This window comes from Fibroporia radiculosa, assembly GCF_000313525.1.
Source record: "Fibroporia radiculosa TFFH 294 genomic supercontigs, scaffold5196, whole genome shotgun sequence".
Taxonomy (NCBI): domain Eukaryota; kingdom Fungi; phylum Basidiomycota; class Agaricomycetes; order Polyporales; family Fibroporiaceae; genus Fibroporia; species Fibroporia radiculosa.
In genome coordinates, this window is record NW_012133419.1 from 107962 (window position 1) to 123479 (window position 15518).

The window sequence follows — 15518 nt, forward strand, 5'->3', positions numbered from 1 at the left end:
CCGCAGGCCGATGGTTCGTCTAATATGGTCCTCACATTCGGACATCACTGTACTAGTCACATACTATGTTTAGTCAGTCATACGATCCAGAAAACAGTCAAGGCTGGCAGCAGACGTATTACAAAGATGATGTTGCATTAGCTGGAGGTGAACATAGCGGAGATAGGCTACACGATACATGAATAGAAAGCAATTTGATATTATATAGTCATGAAGTTCACTGTCGCTGTGACGAATTGTGAAACTTAAGACAATGTGTTAACACGCTGCATGTAATGAGTAGATGACGGGCGTACAATATCGCGCAGTTGACCTTGCGCTTCATCGAACTGCTTCTCAAGGTATTTGGACTATAGCAAATGTGGTGTTTGAATCTGTTCTCATAAAGCAAAGTAAGAGTGTAACTCTACCTTCTTCATTAAATTGGTAATGTCGTCCGTCAACTCTTTTTCTTCTACTTTCAATTCTTTCTCCATTGTTGGACGCGGAACCATCATGAACCTGAAAGGCTTTCAGAGAATAAATGTGGAAAGCATATTGCACACTGACATTTTCCCGACACCTTTGTAGAGATTCACGTCACCCTTCAAAGATGTGATCTCGTCAATGGTGAGCTGCAAGATGCGACGCTCTCGTTCCTTCGCCGCGATCTGCTGTCGGGAGACATTCAGAGCTTTCTGCGATTGTACAGCGGTTTGTTGAATCTGGACTAAGATCTGATAATCCTGAGCACGAGTCCGGAATAAGAAACGAAATGAAAAGCTACTTTGCGCAGTGTTTCATCCGAAAGGCTTGCCATGGCTCGCCTGAGGTCGCGAGGTCGCGAGGTCGCGGTGAATGATCGACGCGTCTGAATGGTGTAGCGCCTGGGCGAGAGCGGACAAGCGCTGATTTCCTCCTGCCTCCCGCCACCTGCTTGTGAGACTTTCGTGTATTGCTCTGTTCTGTATCGCTGTTCACTGCTGTACGACAATCTATTCGCATTTGAGGCCAATCTGGGGCTAATCTGGATATTATTCTCTCCGTCCTCCCTGGTTCATCGTTTGTTTTGCACAACCTCCTGCTGCCTTGTACCGACAATTCGACATGGCCTCATTTGAAGATTACGATGAGTTCGGAAACTATATTGGTGCTGATTTGGACTCTGATGACGAAGAGGATGTCCCGCATCATGAGTTCATTCAGCAGCAGGCACAGGCTCAGCCACTTGAGGGTTTTGACGACGAGCCTATGCAGACAAATGAGGAAACTGCACTGATGGAAATTGACGGTATGTTGGCCATCGTCAATGTTTTCCCAATTAATTCTTATTTTATTTCTTCTAGAACCTATACACAATGCAGTTGTTCTGCATGAAGACAAGCAGTACTATCCGTCAGCGGAGGAAGTTTATGGGGCCGACGTGGAGACTTTAGTGCAAGAAGAGGACGCGCAGCCATTATCTGAGCCTATCATTGCACCGATTAAAGTGCGAAAATGGGCAGTGGAGGAGAAGGATATGCCGGAAACTCGGTTCGACAAAGGGTGAGTTAAGTATTTGTTTGTGATTCTAATCTGTGTCTCAGAAGTTGCGTAGGTTCATGCTGAACATGACTGCCTTCCCTGAATTTATCCGGAATGTTGCAATTGTTGGACACCTGCATCATGGCAAGACAGCACTCATGGATATGTTGGTATTTGAAACCCACAAGATGTTATGGGACTCAGATCATCAGGTGAGTCTGTCGTTGGATCGGAATGCACAAGTCTGACTCAGTGTTGCATGAAAGACTCGTTACACAGACACTCATGTTCTCTCGCGTGAGCGCGGTATATCTATTAAGTCTTCGCCTATGTCGTTAGTTTTGTCAACAAGCGCGGGCAAATCGCATCTGATTCATCTGGTTGATACGCCAGGCCACGTCAACTTCGTAGACGAAGTTGCGTCGGCAGTCCGGCTAGTTGACGGTGTAATCCTGATGGTAGACGTTGTGGAGGGTGTACGTTCCATCTTTTTATACCTGCAAGACATTTAACTGGTCTTATTAGGTTATGGTCAACACTGAACATATCATCCGTCACTGTCTGCAAGAGGGCGTCAAAATGACACTTGTGGTTAACAAACTTGACAGGCTTATCCTCGAGCTACGGGTCAAGCCTGCAGACGCCTACTACAAAATCAAGCACACTATCGAGGAAGTTAATACTATCATTAGGTGAGACATGCACTCGTATAGGTTATAAGAGCTCTTTATAAGTGGTCCTTACAGCGGCATTAATCCCGACCCAGAGCTGCGCCTAAGTCCCGAGAATGGCAATGTGGCATTCGCCAGTACGGATATGCACTGGTGTTTCACTCTTCGCTCATTTTCCCAGATGTATGCCGACACATATGGTATGTTCAGTGTAAGGTCCGTTCTTTTGTAGGCCGCTTATATGTTGTGAAGGTCCTCTAGATGTACCTGCATTCGCTGACAGACTTTGGGGAAATATCTACTTCAATCCAGAAACGCGCAAGTTCATGCGCAAGCCTGCAGACCCAGAAATGAACAGGTCCTTTGTCCATTTCATACTAGAGCCTTTGTACAAGTTATATAGTCAAGTGCTTAGCGAAGAAACGGACGACCTGAAAGTGACTTTGCAAAGTCTGGGCATTCGGCTGGCCCCAGTGATGTATAAAATGGACGTTCGTCCACTTTTGAAGGCGGTACTCGACCAGTTCTTCGGACCTGCTGTGGGGCTTGTGGATATGATCACTGAACATATTCCTTCTCCTATCGAGGCAGCTACGAGCAAGGTCAGCCACCAGCACTCAAGGTTAGCTTCTTTACGTCTGATAGGCGGTGTGTATCTAGGTTGAGCGCACCTACACGGGTCCTATGTCTTCAGAACTAGTTTCCGCAATGAAGACTTGTGATCCTGAGGGTCCCGTTATGGTGCAGATCACGAAGCTTTACCATACTACTGATGCCCAGGCTTTCAGAGCCTTCGGGCGTATCATCTGTGGCACCTTACGGAAGGGGATGGATGTTAAAGTCCTCGGCGAGGGATATTCACCAGAAGACGAGGAAGACATGGCCAAGACTATAGTAGAAGACATTTGGCTCAGTGAAGCAAGGTTTATCGGCTGTTATTCAATTGTGTACTACGATTTACGCTTTGTACAGATACTTTATTCCTGCGGAAGAAGTACCAGCGGGTAATTTGGTCTTGCTGGGCGGCATCGATGCATCAATCACGAAAACTGCAACCTTAGCTTCTACAGACATTGAGGACGACTTGCATATATTCCAACCCGTCAAGCACATGACACAATCTGTCCTCAAAATTGCTATCGAACCTATTGCTCCTTCAGAATTACCCAAAATGCTGTCTGGCCTCCGAAGTGTGAACAAGTCGTACCCATTGGTATCCACAAAAGTGGAGGAGAGTGGCGAGCATGTACTCATCGGCACAGGCGAACTTTACCTCGATTGTGTCATGCACGATTTGCGGAGGCTTTTCTCTGAGATCGAGATCAAGGTGTCGGATCCAGTGACGAAGTTCTGTGAAACTGTGCTAGAGACAAGCGCACTGAAGTGTTATGCAGATACACCGAACAAGAAGTACGATTTCTGTACTCGCACGACTGTAGTAGCTCACGCGCTTTCTCTCTGTGTAGGAACCGGATCACTATGATTGCGGAACCTCTCGAACGGGGGATTGCGGAGGACATCGAAACCGGCCGAGTGTCGATGCGCATATCTGCTAAGGAACGAGGCAAATTCTTCGAGGAAAAATATCAATGGGATCTACTTGCATCCCGATCAATCTGGGCATTTGGACCAGATGATAGTGGTCCAAATGTGCTATTGGACGATACGCTGCCATCGCAGGTATTTATTGAGGTACCTCTACGAGCGTGATTGCTCATCGCAAATAATGGCAGATTGACAAGAAAATGCTTGGTACGGTCAAAGAGCACATTAAGCAGGGTTTCCAATGGGGTGCTCGGGAGGGCCCGCTTTGTGACGAACGTGAGTGTTAGTTCTTGAGCTCCTGCTACCGACCTGAATTCGTGATTGTAGCTATGCGCAATGTCAAGTTTCGGATATTAGATGCAGGTCTTGCGCAGGAGCCAATTTTCCGTGGTGGAGGTCAAATTGTCCCTACCGCGCGGCGTGTCTGCTACTCTTCTTTCTTAATGGTGAGTGCTCATCGTTGAGTAAAAGTTTGGACCCTTACCTCTTCATATGTGTAGGCAACCCCTCGCCTCATGGAACCTGTCTACTTTGTGGAAGTACAAGCACCAGCGGACTGCATATCAGCAGTGTATACGGTCCTCGCTCGTCGGCGTGGTCATGTTACACAGGACATCCCTAAAGCAGGCTCACCGCTTTATACGGTGAAAGCGCTGATTCCAGTGATTGACGCAAATGGCTTTGAGACCGACTTGAGAACAGCAACACAAGGCCAGGCGTTCTGTCTGCAAGTGTTTGATCACTGGTCGATTGTACCGGGTATGTCGTCATGTCATCTCGAAGAGAGAAACCAACATCCATGATGAATTTGTAGGCGACCCCACCGACACTAGCATTAAATTGCGGCCACTGGAGCCCGCGTCCGGCCAAGCGTTGGCTCGGGACCTGGTGCTAAAGACTCGTCGGCGAAAAGGTCTCGGAGATCAGATCGCCGTGTCAAAATATCTCGACGACGAGTTTATAGTGAGTGCTTTGAGGAGCTGAATTTGTGCCGCAAGCTAACAACCTGCCCCGTTCTGCAGCTCGCACTGTCGGCGTCTGGTCATGCAGACCTACTAGGATAGAGTACTTGTTGTAATTGACTGGTGCCTGTAGTGCACTAATTTCTGAGATTTCAATTTGTTGTGAGCGTGGACAAAGCGTGTTGACGTGGGTGCAATGAGCTGGCCACGTGTCGGACATAGAACTCAGCGGAAATTGTATACGTGGCAGAATCAGCCAAGTGCATTTAGACCTCGCAGAGGTTCGCACACCACTCTACCCAGCTCATCCCCGTCCCTCGCTCGTTTCTCTCCCCTGCGTATTGTTTCTCTCCGTCTTGGTCCTTCGTACACCATGCGAAGTGTAGCGCTCTCCACATTCCTCGCCCTCGCTGCGACTCATGTCGTAGCGCAGGAGGACTCCAAACCTGTTTTCCAGGCAAGTTGTTGGTATATACGTCAACTTCTGGCTGTCTGGCTTACTGTTGAATACTACACTAGGCTACTGGAATCAAGGCACCATTCCTCGAGCAGTTTACAGATGACTGGTCTGACCGGTGGACCCCTTCGGAAGCCACCAAGAAGACCCCTGTTGGCGGCGAGACTTTCAGCTATGTTGGCAAATGGGAGGTTGAGGAACCCACGATATCTGTCATTGATGGCAGCAAAGGTCTTGTTGCAAAGACTAAGGCTGCTCACCATGCTATCTCTGCTCCTTTTGCCGAGGCTGTTGACTTCAGTAACAAGCCTTTGGTTGTGCAGTATGAGGTCAAGTATCAGAAAGGTGGTAACTGCGGTGGTGGATACATCAAGCTCTTGGAGGATGGATTCCAGACAGAGGGCAAGGAATTTTCTGACAAGACACCATGGACAATCATGTTCGGTCCCGATCTAACTTGTCCGGGAACGAAGGTAGCTACGTTTTTCTTATGGATGTCCTTAAATATCTAACTGCGATTATTGTCGTTACCTAGATCCACTTCATTTTCCGTCACAAAAACCCTATTACTGGCGAATTCGAGGAGAAGCATCTCCGGGCTCCTCCCAAGCCCTCTATTGAGAAACTCACTAACCTGTATACTCTCGTTCTCAAGTACGTTTTGGTTCCACTGTTGTTAGCAATTGTTCCTTAACGCTTTCTTTTAGCCCTGACAACACTTTTGATGTCTTGTTCAATGGTGAAAGCAAAGCCTCTGGCAACCTTCTCGAGGACTTCGATCCCGCCGTCAACCCCCCTAAGGAGATTGATGACCCGGAAGATAAGAAGCCTGAAGATTGGGTTGACACTAAGAGGATCGCCGACCCTGATGCCAAAAAGGTTTGTATACCGCATTTCGTAATGCTGAGTATAGTTGATGCAATTTTATCAGCCTGATGACTGGGATGAGAACGAGCCTTATGAAATCCTCGATGAGGACGCTGTGAAGCCTGATGGTTGGCTCGATGATGAGTCCGAGACCATCCCTGATCCTGGTCTGTTCCTTCGTATCTGTCTTGTGGTCCATTATTTATGACTTCAATCAGATTCCGAGAAACCCGAAGAATGGGACGACGAGGAAGACGGCGACTGGATTGCTCCTATGGTTCGCAACCCAGCTTGTGATGAGGCCCCGGGCTGTGGTGAATGGAAGCGGTATGTTCATGTCTGTTTCACTTCTTGCATGCTAATGACATGTGATGTAGCCCTATGAAGGCTAATCCTAACTACAAGGGCAAGTGGTACGCCCCCATGATTGACAACCCCGCGTACATCGGAGAATGGGCCCCTCGTAAGATCCCTAACCCAGACTATTACGAAGATCTTACCCCGGTGAAGAGTCTGAATAAGATTGTCAGTTTGTATTTGCTCAATGTCTCGAGAACTGTAGTTGATTGTTGTGCACGTCACGCATAGGGCGGTGTTGGCATTGAGCTCTGGACTATGACCGAGGACATCCTCTTCGATAACATCTATATTGGCCACTCTGTTGAAGATGCGAAGGCGTTGCAAGCTGAGACCTTTGATGTCAAGCACCCTCTCGAGGTCGAACAATCAAAGGTCAAGAAGGTTGAATCGATCGACGAGGATGATGAAGTTTCTTTCGCTGAGGACCCTATTGAGTACTTGCGCACCAAGATCTTCAAATTCATTGATCTCGCCCAGCTTGACCCTATACTCGCATTCAAGACCCAGCCTGAGGTTGGCGCTGTTCTTGCTCTCTCGGTCGTCACTTTCTTCGGCATGCTTGGCATGTTGTTCGGTCTCGTCGGCGGTTCGCAGAAGACTGTCACTAAGGTGTGTTTATCTTCACCTTATCAGGATGTATCACTAATACATCTCGCTCAGTCTGCAAAGAAGACGGATGCTCCTACTCCAGATGACAAGGCGAAGTCTGAGGCCGCGCCTGTCGCCCCTGCGGGTGGCGAGAAGGCGGCGGATACCCCTGTTAAGAAACGGAAGTAAAAGGAACGGCTGTTCTAGCATACTGTTGTGATCGCATTTCACCCTGTTCTTGTTCATTCGGAGATGAGACTAATGCTATTGGGTTCGGGAGAAACGAATATTTGGTTGGCTACATTGGTATCTGTAAGCTACAGGAGGTGATGCTGGCCAGTGTGTCATCAGGCTTCAGAAATACAGACTTGCGGCGAATACGACTGCCAGTGTTATCGTTAGTGAAGTTCGTATGTGCGAGACACAGGCATACTCACTGTCCCTCTTGATTTTAATTTGCGACTCCTCCATTTTCTTGAATAACTCGGCGTCGCCAATTACGCGAGCAGCGTCTCTCACTTCTCTGCAAGTCTCGTCAAGGCGGGTAATGACACGAACAATGGTTCCTTCTGCGACATCCGTCAATTCGGTAATCTGTTCAAATGGCTTCAAGAGGCTTTAAGTAGTGTATACAATAGAGATGGAACAAGATTAGTACCATTCCCTTAGCCCATTCGTACACTACTTCCATGAGACCAAATTTGAGTCCGCGGAATGTCTCTCCAGGAACTTTATGGTAGTCTTGTATACTTCCGACGCGTTCGGCAATGGCGACAATAGCATCTCGACCTTCTTCCAGCTTGGGAGGAATGACAGGCTCGATGTCGGTCTTTTCCTGAAAGACGAAGCAAGATAATAGTGCCACGACTTCTTCAGGCTCGAACGTAGCAAGGGTATTCTCGAGTATGAGTTCTGTCAATACGAGCTCGTTCGCGGAATTTATCTAGTTGGATGATTTATGGCATAGAATTATTGCGTGAATAAGTTGTGGAACTCACCTCGCAGGCAACACGCCCTTTTAACAACACAGTCGAATTTTCATCAATGAATCTCAGCTCCTTGAGGACGGCTATACGCTGTTCGTAATCTGGAATGAGTTCCAGGTTCTGATCCGAGATCGCTCGTTTGAGTTCCGCTATGTTAGTACGTAGAGCCTTTTCGCCGTGAACAATAGCATACTGGCCAATTAGACGTCGTCAGCTATCCTGGTAAATCCGTGTTGTACTCTCTTACATGGTCTTCGAAGTCCTCGCAAAGAGTGCAGCTGCAGCTTGCCAGCCGGTCCATAAGCCCACTACGTCGTCGTAAATTATCTTGAAATTCAAGGGAGCGAATTCTACTCCAGTCCACTTCAGGTATGTCGTCGGACTGTAACCACTGTGCCAACACTGCGGACAATGATTGAATTGCATCATTCATGTATGAAATTCGATGGCCAGACACGATAAAATCGACATCGATCTTTTTCATGAATGTACGAAATAAGATACTGTTCAGGTCGTTCATACGAAAGGTTCATACCTTGATTATATTTGCCGAGACCATCGTAATGCTTGCGAATGGCACTGAGCAAAATTCATACGTAGCTTCGTCCACGATGAGTGACGCAGGTTTAGGAGGCCATCGTGGTGATATGCTGTGAATATCAACGTCTGGAAAAGGAGATAACTGCACTTAGTAAACTCAATTGTCTCGGTGATTTATACAAACCATGTTGTCCGCTCTTTGTTTCCGAATCTACCAGGGCAAGAACGTAGTACATTTTCACCCCATCGAAGACACCTGCACTCTTGAGCATGACAGCCAAATTCCATCTGAAATGCTGTCAAACGGTTAGATAATATCGCCAAGTCGTGCTGAGGGATAGCATACTCCATCTCGCAAAACGACTACCCTTCCGGCTGAGAGCAACTTGGAACCTTGAGAATGCCCCGCAGCCATCCCTAACAATTGTTGATTGATGTCCACAATTTCATACGATACGTCATAGAAGTGGTTGATATCTGGTGAACATATATCGCACTCGAGTTTGGGCAGCGTTGATAAGGTTTTCTCGCTCTAAGCAGCAATGATACGGGTAAGCACAGGTGACAACAGTAACAATCCGTCTTCTGACCTCGACGACTTTCTTCTGCTGATCAGGCAACAGTTTCTGTGATCTATTCTCAGAGAAGCTACGCTTGATCATTTCCTCTACTCGCAGAGCTTCCACGCGCAATAGATTAAGTATCATGTTATACGTCAAGCGGAATTGAGATTGCAATTTCGAGGGGGTTCCAAGAATCATATTCTGTAGTGCTCCTTGCTACAATGTATGAATAAGTTCAAGAATTTCATGGGCATAAACCTAAATGCTCACTTCTGGGACATCGTCATTGGCAACTATAACAACCGTACCAGTGGAATCCAATCCACGTCGACCTGCACGGCCTGCCATCTGAGTATATTCTCCAGCCAAGATATCTCTGAAACTCCGGCCGTCATGTTTGCGTATACCAGAGAAGACGACACATTTTGCAGGCATATTCACGCCCTGCAAATCGATCAGCACATGCCGGAATACACCGAGGACCGACCTACCATAGCGAAAGTTTCAGTGGCAAATAGAACTTTGACTAATCCGCGCGCGAAGAGGATCTCTACAACCTACACGACAGTCCATCAGAGTGAAAGAGGAGAATTGAATACCATAGCTACCTCTTTTACTATGGGGAGCAGTCCGCCGTGGTGTATTCCTATGCCACGAGTGAGTAAGTCGCGCATCCTGCGGATTTGGGGCAGTTGCCTATCGCTTCCTGTTTGACGTACGTTGACGCGAGTGAGATACATTTTACTTCAAAGTACTCGCCTTTTAAGCGAGACAGTGCCTTCTCGATAACTACATGTATCTCACTTTTTTCCACCGAAGTGCACAGGTCGGCATTGGTGAGAGTGCTTGCATTCTCTTCACATCGTTTCTTTGACAGAGTGAAGACCACTACAGGCAACAAGGATTTTTTTCGGAGGTTTCCCAGTAGATGGACATAGAGATTCTTGTCAGGCTGGTGGAACGTACGAGCCGACCCGCCCCTTGCAACAGGAGCCCCACGAGCCGGTGCACTACCGCGCTGACCGCCACGGCCAGCTGGTCCACCTCGTTGTCCCCTTTGAGGTGCAGCAGCGCGAGCGCCAAGCCGCTGTACTGGTGGCAATCCGGCAGCCTCGCGTTCTTTGTCTTGCTTCCGACGAAGAGCCTCAGCTGCATCCTTATACCTAAGATAAGAGATCAGTCGGCGATGACACCAGGGATCATTATATGTCGCACCCCTGCGTTAGAAACGATCTGTTTGCATCGACAACCTTGTGTAAATCTCGTCCAGCGTATAGATAGTGCTCCAAAGGAACAGGTCGTTTAGCTGTCGAGATAACATATATGTCCTTTTTCTTGGTACGCCTGTGCCCTTGTTAGCCCTTCGGGAGATGCGTAAACATCATGATCACTTACCCAACCCAGTCAGCAAATTCCTTTGTGTTGGGAACGGTTGCAGACAACAGGATGATATTAACGTGATCAGGCAGCATGATTATTACCTCCTCCCATACTACTCCTCTCTGGAAATTTTATGAGCGTACGGAGTGCATCAGAAAGCCGATTGGTGTTTACCTCCGCATCGTTCACGTAGTGCACTTCGTCAAAGATGACAAATTCGACATCGCGGATGAGGTCGGCACCCTTGTACAGCATGCTACGCAAGATCTCCGTTGTCATGATTAGACAGTTCGCTTCAGGATTTATTTGCACATCTCCAGTTAATATTCCCACCGAAGATGTCGAAAACGTTTGTTTAAAATCACGATACTTTTGATTCGACAGTGCCTTGATGGGAGACGTATAGATAGCTCTGAACGCGGTGAGCACATATGCCTGATTGCTGAAACACGACCACTGACCTCGTCATGTGTTTTCCTGCTAGTGCAATGGCATATTCTGCAACTACAGTCTTACCGGCAGATGTATGCGCGGCAACGAAGACAGAATCGCCCATCTCAAGATGGTAGACAGCTTCCTTCTGGAACGTGTCAAGCTCGAAGGGGTACTGTGACATTTACCTGGTCAGTTAATGTAATTGAATAACAGGATAAGACTTGCATTGTGCGCCATTTCTGGGACGAGTTCGTGAAAATTAGTCATGGGTTTGTTGATATCGACCTCATGAGCCCAATTTCGTTTCTGGATATTTGTACGTCGCAACGGTTTACGTGCGGATTTGGCAGTGGTCAGATGTGTTCTCTAAGAATATTACCGATCGTCAATTTACTCTCGCAAGGCCAGAGAAATTTAGCAATCCTTACGGATGTTGGAAGCAAATCATCCACATCAGAAACACCATTCATCGCTGCTGCGGTAAGATTGGCCTTTTCATTATGTTCATATTGCGGTCCACATGGCTGTCACCTGTCAGATATTGGAAATGATTGCACAGGAGTCATCTCACCTCTTGCTGTGGGGCCCTTCTATGCTCTAAAATATTCTCAATCTCGTCAAGATCATGCACTTCGGCATCGTCACCGGGCAATCGCAGCCCACGACTGAATCCTGGAGCGATAGTTCTGAGACCTTTGGATTGTTCGTTAAGGTTGTGAATGGCACCGGCTTCTGTCCGCACATCGTCTAGTCCTCCTGGCCAGAACGGAACGTATCCCGCTTTGCCTCTTACAAAGCTACTACTGGGACCTGGCGCACGATCAAGCGAGGTGGAGGTAAGTCCCGTGGATATTCTTGGATTCGAGACCTGGAGTGCAATGCTTGAGTCAATATTTTGATCATCATTGAATTCGTATTTGCCTCTGTGTAGCCGGTCACTCGACCACGCAGTCCAGTGCGTACGAACGCAAGTCCCGTCGGAGGGGGAGATGGTTCGAGCGAGAGCAAGGAGGGCACGGAGAGTTCGTGGTCCCAGTGTCTAAGTGAGCCGGATCTTCAGATCGAGGCGGGGTACAGCGTTTCCGACCTTACATTTGGTAAGTCGGTAACCAGTGATCAGGGAGATGATCCTTTGGTAACAACAACTTCTCTTCAATCTCCCTATGAACTTCATCTCGTGAAGGCAAACCATACAGACCCAGCTCGGCTAAAATGTTCGGTGCTGCATCTGCACGAGGGTCTAGAATTTGTTGCAATATTTGTTCTTTCTTGCCTAAATCCATTATCCTAGTTGCATGCCGTGAACAGATCGGTGGCGAAACTGTCTGATATAGTCGGCGTACAGACCTCCAGTGCGGTTCAAATTCCACGCAAGCGCTGCATCCGCATCTACGCAAAGTAGTTGCCACGTGGTCATACATCCACTCGCTTAGCGGAGTCCTCGATCAGGTTACGGTTTACCTCGGTTAAAGTCAAGTTATCCCGGGAGTTACTGCCCCACTCTGTATTTGCTCCTTTATTTGACGGTCATGATACTCTCGGTTTGATACTACAATACACTCAATGTGCGCCAGAGACTGCCAGTGGGCCCTGCATCGATTGTCTATCGCACCGTTTCCGGTTTGGACCTCCTGTACCACGTACCACAGCCCCACCATGGCATATTTGACGTAAATGCGCTACTTCGTACCAGCAACAATCGTCCAGGGAACTCCTGGTATCATTATTGCTGTGCACACAGACGAGTATGAACCCGTTCCTCTTGGGCTTGGATGCGTGTCGATCAACGACCCGAAGTTCCTGCTGGGATGCCATCAAACCACTGTGGTTCGCATATACTTACTCCCAGCTAACCAGATCAACTCAAATCCGCTGCGGCTCTGTCTTGCGCGGGTGATACGGTGGCGGCTGGAATACAGTTCGTGTGTCTATGGGACAAGTTCCCTCTGTCGTGAGAGGCCCTGCGGGCCCAATGTCGGACGAGGGTACGTTCACTGTTGCTCAGTTTTTTCTTACCATCCTCACACATCATGTCTTATGCTGTGGCTGGCTGGTGTTTGGAACTCTACGTAGTCGTTTCACGTCATCGAGCTGAACTCCAACCGCACAAGGCGTGTCTCCATCAACTTCTCACTGCCGCTCGGTTGCCGCTCATACATATCACGAACGCCACGTCTCAAGATCGGCCTCATAGCATCATTTCTTTGTTGGCCAATAGCAGACCAACATTGACATTCGTGCCCCGTCGTTTTGGTCAGTACGACGCTCTTGACTGAGACAGCATCATGCCCAGCATACCGTGACGATGGACATCTTCATGCACCGATGGCGGTTGCTGGAAAGATTGATGTGACGCGGTCTGTGGCGCGGTCTGTCTGTGTTCAAAATACTCACCCGGCAACATGTCCATTGTTTATCCCTCCTTGCCATTTCATCATGAGTCTCGCAGGCTGGGATTTCACCATAGCTGATTCCGCGTCGTACATTTCCTATCTTCCCCATGGTGGGTATGAGCATTTCCAAGTAGATGTGCTCAACTGAGCCGCGAATTTCAGGCGATGGTGGCTTGTTCAACCAGACTTTAACTAGCTGGCAGCCTTACTACGCCGCCTCGGGTGGCTTCTGTACCGACGGCGGAAATGACGCTAGTGGGCCGTCGTCACATCTCACCTCTCTTTATGGGGCCAGTCTCGGATTCGAATTCTATGGTACGTCGTAATGGAATTTGACCTGCTCAATACTGACTGGTTGCCGTTAGGCAGTGCACTTCAACTCTATGGCACTGCAAATTGTTCATACGACGTCACAGTCGACAGTACCACTCATTTCAACCTGTCCCTGGGGGACGGGGAGCTGCTTTATTCCAATGACGCACTCAGCCCTCAGTTGCATTACGTGAACTTGACTGTTTTTCCTGAGGCAAACAAAGGACAAGTCGCGGCATTCAGTTACGCTAATATCACGATCCCGTTTCTCGCAGGGTGAGTCTGTCGGCGTCGTCGCCGCAGGTCGCGTTCCTGATCTAGGAATGCAGATCGGGTGTCCCGAATGAGATATTCTACGACAACGCAGACACGTCGGTTATGCATTACTCTGGTAATTGGTCAATAGCATCCGATCCCAATGTCCCAAACTCCACGCACCCGGCGGCGTATCATCAGACATCGACCTACAACAGCTCGATGTCGATGGAGTTCGTGGGCGAAGCTGTGGCCGTGAGTGGATTCAGGGACTGGGGTGACTGGGTTTATACAATAGTAAGCTATTTGCTGTCCTCGGTTCCATCAACTGTCGGTGATGATGACACACCAGGTCCTGGACGGCAATAGCCAATCCTACAACGGCAGTACAATGTGGAAAATACCTGATGCGCTGCTGTTCTTTGCGGCAGGCTTGGATCCGAACAAAACGCATACACTTGATATTGTCCATAGCTCCTTCAATGGCTCTAACCTGAGGCTGAACTCGGTCGTTGCATACACATTGAATGCCACTGGACACGAGCCCACATCGAACGCCACTGGAAACACACCCACGACGGCGCCGTACGTGTTCCTCTGCTACGACGACTGGATCATGTCTGACACTGCACCCAGCCTAGCCACGAATACTGTATCAGGCACGTCCACAGTACCCTCGTCGAAGGGGCCCAATGAAGGTCTTATTGCCGGCGCCACGATTGGGGCAACAGGGGGTTTAGCGATACTTGCAATGGTCCTCACCTGGCTGCTACGGCGCCGGCGTTCGCGCCCCAATGAACAGCCGAAAAATGTCGCGCCATATTCGACACTCGCTCATGCATCTGCGCGGCGCGCAGATAGGATCGTCGCGGGCGCATTCTACCCCCTTACGAGGGAATCGTCTCTAGAGGAAGGGGTTTGCGAAGTGGAACCGACTCACGAGAAGAGCGATCTTGCGCATCCCACCCACGCCGCGGCGCAGCAGGACGCGCCGTCTGTGTCCCCGCCCGCGACGTCCGTTGCGCCCCAGTCTTCGCGACCCTCGCTGCACGCGTCCGATCTCGCGAGAGGCGCACCTGCCACCGCCGTCGGGCAGCCCACGTGGGACATGAATCGACTGGCAGAGCTGATTGCTGAGCGCATAGACCAGCAGCGATCGACGCCTGCGTCGTACACCGATGCTCCGCCGCCGGAGTACTGCAATTGACGCATGATGCCGTGCGAGACAGTTTCACGGGCCATTTATACCGCTCCCGAATCGTCTTTTTCCGCTATCGTACTTGTCCATTTTGATGTACTGTATGTTCGTCTAATCTGGTACGTCTTCTAGTGCGTGTCTTTGCTGGCCTAGTGCCTAGTATGTAGTAATAGTGATGTAGGTAGCATGAATTGAAGCTGGCGTCGCGATCACGTGGGACGCGTTTCACAGCACACGCGGCGGGGACTCGGGTGATGTCGACGTCGACGGGGCTCGAGGCACATCAAACTCGGATGAGCCTTGTGAGGGCCTCGCTCCACCGTCGCGCGTGGTCAACGACATGCAACGGATGCTCTCGATACTTCGGATGACCCCGACTTGGGCGGGTAGTCGCCCGCGGCCAGAACCCAGTCGAGACACCCGCCTCGGTCGATGCACGGCTTTTCCGACATATACAGCCGCAGCCGCCAGGCCGCCAGGACACACTAGCACTCAGGAGCCGC

The 15518-nt window shown here is 49.2% G+C and overlaps 4 protein-coding genes across 4 annotated transcripts; 2 read left to right on the plus strand and 2 right to left on the minus strand.

Moving 5' to 3' along the window:
• Positions 1–245: 245 nt before the first annotated feature.
• FIBRA_05812 (uncharacterized protein) lies at positions 246–799 on the minus strand (the record flags this gene model as incomplete). Its single annotated transcript, XM_012327561.1, has 4 exons — positions 246–350; positions 411–501; positions 550–716; positions 767–799. 4 exons carry the CDS (start codon positions 797–799, stop codon positions 246–248), a joined length of 396 nt encoding a protein of 131 aa, XP_012182951.1.
• Positions 800–1086: 287 nt separating this feature from the next.
• On the plus strand, positions 1087–7142 carry FIBRA_05813 (uncharacterized protein; the record flags this gene model as incomplete). Its single annotated transcript, XM_012327562.1, has 22 exons — positions 1087–1270; positions 1326–1524; positions 1577–1715; positions 1770–1979; positions 2029–2195; positions 2250–2374; positions 2427–2776; positions 2835–3097; positions 3147–3584; positions 3641–3854; positions 3908–3995; positions 4047–4165; positions 4220–4478; positions 4534–4682; positions 5201–5611; positions 5674–5792; positions 5846–6017; positions 6070–6172; positions 6224–6332; positions 6383–6530; positions 6594–6974; positions 7026–7142. 22 exons carry the CDS (start codon positions 1087–1089, stop codon positions 7140–7142), a joined length of 4464 nt encoding a protein of 1487 aa, XP_012182952.1.
• Positions 7143–7307: 165 nt separating this feature from the next.
• On the minus strand, positions 7308–12140 carry FIBRA_05814 (uncharacterized protein; the record flags this gene model as incomplete). Its single annotated transcript, XM_012327563.1, has 21 exons — positions 7308–7336; positions 7391–7547; positions 7612–7896; positions 7952–8131; positions 8187–8414; positions 8475–8605; positions 8664–8775; positions 8826–9011; positions 9070–9258; positions 9313–9486; positions 9534–9599; positions 9651–9688; positions 9847–10205; positions 10258–10386; positions 10438–10544; positions 10597–10834; positions 10884–11029; positions 11286–11381; positions 11429–11725; positions 11821–11896; positions 11950–12140. 21 exons carry the CDS (start codon positions 12138–12140, stop codon positions 7308–7310), a joined length of 3414 nt encoding a protein of 1137 aa, XP_012182953.1.
• Positions 12141–13293: 1153 nt separating this feature from the next.
• Positions 13294–15024, plus strand: FIBRA_05815 (uncharacterized protein; the record flags this gene model as incomplete). Its single annotated transcript, XM_012327564.1, has 5 exons — positions 13294–13360; positions 13413–13565; positions 13616–13838; positions 13892–14114; positions 14170–15024. The coding sequence occupies 5 exons, from the start codon at positions 13294–13296 to the stop codon at positions 15022–15024; spliced, it is 1521 nt and encodes a 506-aa protein (XP_012182954.1).
• Between the last annotated feature and the right edge of the window lie 494 nt (positions 15025–15518).